At 26.7% G+C, this 10396-nt stretch overlaps 1 protein-coding gene across 1 annotated transcript; it reads left to right on the forward strand.

Annotated features, from left to right (window-relative positions):
- The first annotated feature begins 4343 nt into the window (after window positions 1-4343).
- LOC119676094 lies at window positions 4344-5461 on the forward strand. The gene is made up of 2 exons (XM_038087322.1): window positions 4344-4364; window positions 4940-5461. Exons 1-2 carry the CDS (start codon window positions 4344-4346, stop codon window positions 5459-5461), a joined length of 543 nt encoding a protein of 180 aa, XP_037943250.1.
- The last annotated feature ends 4935 nt before the right edge of the window (window positions 5462-10396 follow it).

A 10396-nucleotide genomic window follows, 5' to 3' on the forward strand; every position in this document is an offset into this window, starting at 1 on the left:
CTAAACATAATTCATTCAAAGTAAATTACCACAATTTTGAAACGTCGATCTAGCATTAAATAATTCATGACGAATTGCTAAATCTTACTGAACAGAAATATCATAGTTATCGATATCGATAGTTGGCGCTAGTGCTAAAAAAACACCCTGTAGTAGAGCATTGGGTGTTGGTTAAAATTTCAGTAAAATTAATATAGAAATAATCCTAGTATATTAGAACAATTTTCAATAAAATTAAAATAGAAGTAATCCTAGTATATTACTAGGATTACTGCTAAAGTAGGTTATCTTTCATGAATAACATAAGTTCTCTCAACGAACGCTAACCGTACAGAAAAAACTCAGCCTTTCTAATGAAAGCTAGAATGTATATTGTTGGATATTTTCTAAAATCATTTGGGGATATTATTGCTACTATTTCTTTCAATATTGACATAACATTTGTTGGATAAATTATCGAAACTTTAATATTGCAAAAGATCTCTATAGTTATTGATATACTAGTATTTAGTTTATGAATAAAAAAATAATACACTTTGAATTACCGCGTGGATTTGCTTCTCGTGAGTACTTTCTCTCTTCTCAATTAATATTTGATAAAAGTCCACTTAAATCTTTAATAAAGTCTGACTTTTTATAATGAAAATATTTATTGCACTTAAAGAAAATTTTAAAATCAAAAAATGTTTTCTCAAGATATATAATCGCGTTCCGGTTCATAAGTCACGTACATTATTCATATTCTCATCAAATAATTTGTAGACAATATCAATACTATCACTACTACTACAGAAGTGGTCAATCATTATAACTGTTCTAAATAGGCAAGATTTTCTGACATATCTGGGACATAACAGATACCTGACGAATTTTAATTCTTTAACAAATAACTAATTGTTTGTTGAGTTACAGTAAACAATATTTCTCAAGTTTATAATCTTTGATATTCTTTGCTCAAGTGCTATAGATCACAAATAACAGTAATTGAACAGATCATAGATCAATTGCTAATTCATCTCAACGTTGTTGCTTTTGGTGTTACTTCATCAGATAATCGTTTGCTGAAATACAGCTAATATCAAAAACATCCTTATATCCTTATAGAATTTAGAAATGTACTGACTCCCAACGATCATGGCGGGTCTTTTGTACTAGTAGTCCCCCAACCCATTATTAGTTTGTATAAATAATAATAAATATTTCCTCCTTTCATATCTGATGCAAAAATTTATTCATTGCTACACGTATGTATATACTTAAGTCTCAACAAATGACTAATGTTTAGTGTGATATTTAAAAGTGTTTAACTTTCAATTAATTATGTGTTTAACACAAATTAATACAATATATTTAATGACAAAATTTGAAAAAAAATTATAATTAATTAAATACTTATAATAATTCTTTTTCTACACATTTCATTATACGCTCCTTCAAATTTCCTAAGGTTAACTATCTGCGAAATAAAAAATAATTATTATTAACTAATTAATCCATCAAAATGATTAATTATAAGAAGGTTTAGCTGTGATTATTTAGCCTTAAGACTTGTAGCGACGATTTCATTGATGATTTTGTGAATATAATAAAAGTAGTAAATGAGTTCTAATTTAATTTAGAATTTTTTATTGGGTTATATTGTAACATAAATATTAAATTTTACATTTTTGTTTTGTTGAGTCATTAGTAATAGATATTTTTCCAAATGCCGTTTCCTTAATGCCTTTTGATTATTAAAAAATATGAAATGAAATATTGTTTTTCCCACTGTTGTGTTTGTAAGATACCCGTATCTCAAACATAATCTTAACTCAGTTATCTCACATTTCAGTTATCTTATTATTATAGTTAATTACCAGTTACAGTTTTATTGCTAAGTTTCTTAAACTGATTTCGCAAAGTCCATTACTTTCCTCAAGACTCACATTTTATGTTTATTGGAGTCATAGCTCCACTAACCTTCCCAAGTCGCAACTAAGCAAACGCAAAACGATACACTCGTAACGAACGGTTGTGACCAACGAAGCGTTACAGTTCAGCTTTAGGTTCAAATTGATTCCATCAACGAATTTCGCAAAGTTTTTAATAGAATTTGCGCCCTTTATTTCTGGCCTATGACTGTCACGGTAAAAAATTAGCTCATAAGTGTTTCGTTGCTTCTTTGGTCTCGAAATGCTAATTTAGTATTAACAGCGTATACCATTTAAGTTTAAGTTATAATTACTTTTTTAACATTGCAACATTTAATGGCTTTCATTTGGCTATGGTTTGCCCTATTAAACCCAAAATTAAACATGGACTACAGTGACTATAAAACAAAATCGAAAATAATTAATACGTATTTTTCTATTTATCATAATTGTTTTATATTTATTTGTTTATTTTTATACTGTCAGTAGATACTCAAGTAATTAGATCTTATGTAGGAAACTGACCGTGAAATTAGTATAAACATTAATACTCTAATATATATAATTGTATCTTTAATTAATATTTAAATTTCAACAAATATGACTTTACTAAATAAATACAACATTATTATATACTATACTATTGAAATAAATTGAACAAATTATTTAAGTATAATTGTTTGTATAAATTATTTGTTTTATTTAGAGTAGCTTCGATATTTATATATCTAATATATATAATAGTATCTTTAATTAATATTTAAATTTCAACAAATATGACTTTACTAAATAAATACAACATTATTATATACTATACTATTGAAATAAATTGAACAAATTATTTAAGTATAATTGTTTGTATAAATTATTTGTTTTATTTAGAGTAGCTTCGATATTTATATATCTAATATATATAATAGTATCTTTAATTAATATTTAAATTTCAACATATATGACTTTACTAAATAAATACAACATTAATATATACTATACTATTGAAATAAATTGAACAAATTATTTAAGTATAATTGTTTGTATAAATTATTTGTTTAATCTAGAGTAGCTTCGATATTTATATATCTAATATATATAATAGTATCTTTAATTAATATTTAAATTTCAACATATATGACTTTACTAAATAAATACAACATTAATATATACTATACTATTGAAATAAATTGAACAAATTATTTAAGTATAATTGTTTGTATAAATTATTTGTTTTATTTAGAGTAGCTTCGATATTTATATATCTAATATATATAATGGTATCTTTAATTAATATTTGAATTTCAACATATATGACTTTACTAAATAAATACAACATTAATATATACTATACTATTGAAATAAATTGAACAAATTATTTAAGTATAATTGTTTGTATAAATTATTTGTTTAATCTAGAGTAGCTTCGATATTTATATATCTAATATATATAATAGTATCTTTAATTAATATTTAAATTTCAACATATATGACTTTACTAAATAAATACAACATTAATATATACTATACTATTGAAATAAATTGAACAAATTATTTAAGTATAATTGTTTGTATAAATTATTTGTTTAATCTAGAGTAGCTTCGATATTTATATATCTAATATATATAATAGTATCTTTAATTAATATTTAAATTTCAACATATATGACTTTACTAAATAAATACAACATTAATATATACTATACTATTGAAATAAATTGAACAAATTATTTAAGTATAATTGTTTGTATAAATTATTTGTTTAATCTAGAGTAGCTTCGATATTTATATAGAGGTCTATATTACTATATTAAAATAAAAATTGGCACTAATTTACAATTTTTTATTTTATTCACATAAACCTTTTCAAAAAAAACAGAAATAAATACACATAAATTATATTAATTTAAATGATTAATTTTTTTATAATTTAAGAACACAGTTACTAGTCTGTCAGCACAAAAAAATATATTTATTTGCCTATTATTTATTTATATTTTTGCCTATTTATATATTGGAGTTTAATTTTAGAAGACACAAGATATTATTTTCATTTGAGTTTTTTTTTGTATAAAAGAAGCCTAAAAGTTCCAATTCAAAGGTCGGGAACATGATTAGACTTTAGACAAGCAATTCCCTTTCTAATTTTCCTTATTGCATTTTAACTTATATGATTTATTAGTTGTTAAACGACTTTTTTTAAATTTAGTATAAGTTTTCTGTATCTTATGAGTTTCTTCGTCAAATAAAACTAAAACTTATTATTAGTATTCCACAAAATGTGAAAATCTTTTTACTTGACCTGCATTAAATTGTGGTTTGAATGAAAGTTACTTGAATTAAAACAAAGTGATAAGGAAACATCTCATTTGTCATTTAATATCGCCCCACAAATATCTCGAGTTGTCTTTTGAGATTTTCCTCGCAACGATCGACTGCGATATGTGGAAGCTCTGCCGCAAGGTAATCCGACACGCCACGATATTAAAGTCAACAAGCGGTTAACTGAGATAATTTGTTAAACTCATTCCAGTAGCGGTTTAAAGTAAACGTTTTCATTAGACTAAAGAGAAATATATTTAAATTTTTCATAAAAAGTCTGCTTAAAACCTTTTGATCAATTGATGCAGATATTGTATAGATTACAATAATTTTTAAATATATATAGATATATTTTATATATCTATATATCTATTTTATATATCTAAATATACATATTTCATAATAAAATAATATTTTTAAATAATTTAATATCGGCTTCAAAGCCGATACTCCCATGCACGAATATCTTACAATCAACTTAAATTATGTATACCACAATTTTAAAAAATTTCCCACACCCTTCGTATGTAATATCATCTTACAAATGTTATTGTGGTAATGATTTCAAATGCCAACTTCGCTACTTAGATTTCATTTAATTCTCATAATTTTTAGATACTCAGCACAATTATTATGAACATTGCGGCATCAGTTTTTTTAATTTTTATTTTAAATTAATTTCAATATTAGTAATAATTTTTTTACTATTTTTTCAGTATGGCTTACGTCAATTGGATCTCTCCTTACTGTCTCAACTATGGGCGCTTAACGATTCCATACAGGAATTTCGCACTATAATACAAGAACAAGATCAAGAAGATTCGTTCTCACATTCTCCGTCGCCCGCATCATATGACTCAGCCTCTTCGGAAGGTGATGATGAAATGCTAGCCGCTCAACGTAGTGCTGGTGCGATACCAAAAATCATAACAACGCAACCAAAATTAAAGAAATCAAATTCCAGTAAATCTGCAAATATGGACAGAAATCGTCCCATTTCACCAACTTTCACAACTCAACTAAATTCCGCAGATACACAAACACAGGCAAACAAGGCAAATTTAAATATGCCATTTTATGCAACAGCAATACAGTCGCAATGGCAACCTCAGCAACAACAACAACAGAAGCCGCCAATACCGAAACCACTCGATTTGAAACCAGTGCCACGCATGCGCAGCGCACCGCCACCACCACCTACAGTTCGGAAAGCAGCAGCACCGCCACGCCCTACATGATATTATCTAACGGACTTCCTCGCCGGAGTCAAGATGGTCATGTGTAAAGTATTTGTTGGTGATGTAGCTGCTGCTCAGATATCTGATAATGAATGATCATTGTTGGTGCAATGCAAAGTTGGCAGCAGCAGCAGCTTGTCACGTGGCGGGGAATTTCGTATGCGGGCTAAGAGCTAAGGTTGACCATCCATAGTTTTAGTAAAATGCAATTTTCAATAATTTTTTAACTTATAAATGCAATAATTATATATCAAAGACATTTTACATTTATAATTCATATACACGAATATATATAATATGCGAATATGAGAAGAAAAAAATTACCTTATACAATTTTAAGAGCATTGAGTGTGATCTACAGCAATTTTAAGTTTAGTTTGTATTTCTACTAAGGCATTTCTCCAAATGTTTATATACGAGAATGCTATATCGGGCTTAGGAATATCGGTTTATTATAAAAATAGATGAAAACACTAATTAATTAATTTCTTTAAGTGCGATGCTATAAACGATTGAAACTAGATTTTATAACAAATTAAATAATTCATTTTACAATTTAAGTGTAAATATACTATATACGAATTACAGCTACTAATTATGTTATGCTTAAAATCATTATTATTAAATAATAAATAATAAAATTATACAAAACTAAGAGCTATGCTGTTTTCTTTTTGTATTTAAAGAACTTAATATATGTAATACTCACTATACTCTATAACAAGAATAAGCTTTATATAAAAAAGTAAAAAGTTATTGAAAACTATTAAAATCATCATTAAACGTTCTATTCCGACCCTGTTCCAGTTTTATTCAAAGTATATACAGTGTCTTTTTCAACCCAACCATCGAACCACGTTAATATTATTATCTTTTTTGAAATCCAATAATACATTTAACCGAATCTATATTACTCCAAGAATATTTTGTTTCACTCATTACACATTATTAAGAATAGAATAGCGTTTAAGACTGTTATTGCTATAGTCAATACTTAGCTATTAATATATAAGATTAAAAATTCCACATATCCCAGTTTAATACAATAAAAATTCTAAAGTGAAGTTGTGTTTTGGTAAGATTTTGGGATAAAGATGTTATGGATGAAATAGACATATTTAAAAATGCTAAAGCACATCATTAATGAAAATCATTATGAAGCCATGATAACAGATTTTCTATATAATAAACAAAAAATTTGTTTCTTAACATTTATCTAGAATGACATGAATTGATAAAATTATCACTTCTTTACTGATGTTTTACCAAACTCTCCTGATAATTAGAAGAAGAGAAAGAGAGTTATTTCTTATGAAGTGACAGTGCTTCGAAGTAGCCTTTGTATTATCTCAAAATACATACCATTGTTGAAAACGAGTATCTATCATAAAGTTCTTTAATTCAATTATCGAGTTCTACGTGAGTTTTGTCTCCAAAATTCTATAGATGCATAATTTTTACTCTGTCACAATTAATAGTTATCATATTTGTCAGACTACAATATATAAATACAGAATTTATAATATAGAATATAAATTACAATAAATTTACTTAATTTAATTTTTATTTGAAAATTATATAGTTTTAACATAAGAGATATATTTTCTTAGGCAAAATATAGAAAATTAATAATTTATTTTTATTTTTTCCATATTTCTACAATTTTAATATCTTTCTTTCTAACTTTTAATGCTATCAGCTGACACTTTGGCTATTTCGCTTTTTTTTTTCAAATGTTAGTGGACATTTTGGTGTCTAATTTATACAAATATCCTCGAATACGTTTCTACTAAGTTGAGTATACATATTTTCACATTGACATTCAATTATATTATATATCATTTATATATAAACATATCCTTCAATAAGAATAACTTATATGGAGTAAATTTCTAGCTTAATTGATTTAGTAACTGCTGTTAAGGATTTCTCTATTTAACTGCTGCTCTGGTGCTATTGATTAAATAATTTTTATTATTAGTGTAGTGCACTGTGTCATCTATACTCAGATATGATAGTAGATAAATGAAAAATTACCTTTTAATTATCTTTTAAGATATCTTTACAATTAATTAATTATGCTCAGCTATACTCAGCTTTTGACAAAATTGATTTATTTGATTGAAACTTAATGTTCATTTTTAGCTTAAGTTTGTAAAAATATGCAAGATTATCTTTGTGAAATTTTTAAGATATAATCTTGTACTTCTGTGAAATGTAAAAAAATCTCTTAAGATGCAATTTATGTTATAAACACAATTGAAATTATATATTTCTAACACAAAAAATTCGACAAGTTTTTATGTAAACCTTTTTGGTATATATTAATTTAGAGATATCTCCGACTGTCTCAGTGGTTATAAATGTATCTATATAATCTATGCTGTTCCTGTAAACTGTCACCTATCACAGCTGCACATCTCAAAAAATAGAAACAATGCCATGACCTGAAATAGAGTTAAGTATGCAGCTTGCTCCATATGTACACATACTTGATCCAGAAAGTGCTCAAACTCTTGAATCTCCTGACCGAGTATAAGCATAAAAACCTATAAGCTTGGTAAATTTTATCATGAAACTAGTACTAGTACTAGGCACAGTACTATGAGCAATAGACTTGAAATGTATAAATAAATTTAGTGGTCCTTCATTGCCAAATTAAAATTATCTCAGCTTAATTTTCCTAATATATAAGTAAATATGTTTCTCTACATTTATGGAATAAGGTTTGGCACAGTTTTATGAGCGTAGATTTGAAGTGTACACATAGGTAACTACGCTGCCTTGCTCACATTATATAGCTTATTTATATATATAATTTTTATTATATACTTTATCTTTTAGGTGTCGTATAAGTAAAAAAGTAAATTCTTTATTTGAATTTTTATACTCGTATCTTTTGCAAAGCATTCATTGGTTAAACTTTTGGCAGTATTCGTATACTGCATTTGGATTTTAAATCAAAATAAACAATTTTAGAAATTTCAATTAGCATAAAGATATGATAATTTTTTACACATTAAGTCAAATCATAAATAAGTAAAGAAAGTTCTGCTTTTCGGCATTGTCAGCAACTTTTACTTTTGCGGTTTCGGACACAAACACGCCACCTACAATTGGAAGAGAATTAAAATTCTGTAATCGTAGCAGTTTTTACAACATGAAATAAATTTTCACTTTCTGTTTTAATTCTTGTCATAAACTGCGAATAACTAAAACCACTAAAAGCACACATTTACCAGAAAAATACTTAAGCAAAAGGCCTGACAGACCCAAATACTGCACACTTAAGACCGACGCGTCGGTCCAGTTTACATGAATCTAAAAACAATTTTTTTTCTAAAATGTTTATATTAAATGTTTTAAATGTTTATATTTTTTATTAACAAAAAATTGTAATGAAAACGTTTGTGTTAATTAAATTGAATTTGACTTGGTTCGGAAAAACAAATTATACTTGTTTTTGTATTAAGCCATGATTGAGGTGTCGATTGATATTGACCTCAACCGCAAATGAAATTAGCATAGCGGATAAAGGCTAACATTTGCATGTGAATGCGTACTCTAATCATGTGTAAAATCACGCTAAATAATGTAACACGCATGGAATCGATAGAATGTCTTTATAAAGAAACTACTGAAATTAGAATTGTAGTTAAATTGATATTAACCTACTAGGGCAAAAATAATCACTCATTTAATTATATATTTTTAATATAAAAAGATATAGAAAATGGTACAGAAAATATTAGATTTTATTAACAAAATAGTTCGCAAATAGTTACTCAGTTAATTATTATAGTGATCGTACAATTTACCTAATATCTTATTATGCTATTCTGAAAACTGCATAGGGCTTTTAACCACTTTGATACTCTAACTCAGGGCTGTCTAATGTACGGCCCACGCGCCTCTTGCGGCCCACAACTAATATTTGTGCGGCCGTGACATGTTTCTAATCTACCACAATAAGCAAATTTTTTTTTGTTATATTTTAGTAAAATCACATTATTTTGGTTTTGTGGTATCCCCAATAAAAGAATTAAAAATTTTTAAATAATTTCGTACACTTCACGTTAATTTACTTAGTTAGTAAAGACTTTAGTATATATTTCTTTGTACAACTGGTTCAAAAACCTTGTATCCAGTACCGTAAGTCATTATATTAAAAATAAAATATTTTTCGTATGGCAATACATGAACGTATCTATTTATTTCTGCGCCCCTCGAACCTATTTAATGATTTATATTGGCCAGCAATCTTATCCAGTCTGAACAGCCCTGGTATAAGTCCATAAGAATTTCAATTTTACATCAAAAATTTAATTAAGAAGGCAAAACAGACGTAAATAAAGTGTGGAGAACACCCCAGATATCACATCAAACTAAAATTCAAATATTTAACTCAAATAATGAACCCACTCTCTCATATGAATGTCAATCATAGAACGCTACGTCAAATGATATCAAAGCGTTACAAGTTTTTATTAACCAGTCCTTACAGAAAATGTTTAAAGCGTTCTGGCCAAACACACTATCGAATAAAAGGCAATGGTCCATCACTAACGAAACACCAATCAAGTTTGAAATAATTGAACGTAAATGGAACTAGATAAATCTTATTCTGCGCAAACCAACCAGTGACACTACAAGAGTGGCGATCAAGTAGAACCCCTTGGGTTGCCAAAGAAGGTGCAGATATGCGCAATCCTTAAGAACACAAACGGATACAGAACTGTTACGTATGCAGAAAAGCTTAAGAATAACCTATCTGAATGGAAAAAATTAGATGCGACCATATGCTCCTCCTAAGATTAAAGGAATTTATACAATATATATATATATATATATATATATATATATATATATATATATATATATATATATATAATATAATATATATATATACATATATATATCTATGAATCCATAGTT

The sequence above is a fragment of the Teleopsis dalmanni genome, chromosome 2 (assembly GCF_002237135.1).
Source record: "Teleopsis dalmanni isolate 2A chromosome 2, ASM223713v2, whole genome shotgun sequence".
NCBI classification, from domain to species: Eukaryota; Metazoa; Arthropoda; class Insecta; order Diptera; family Diopsidae; genus Teleopsis; species Teleopsis dalmanni.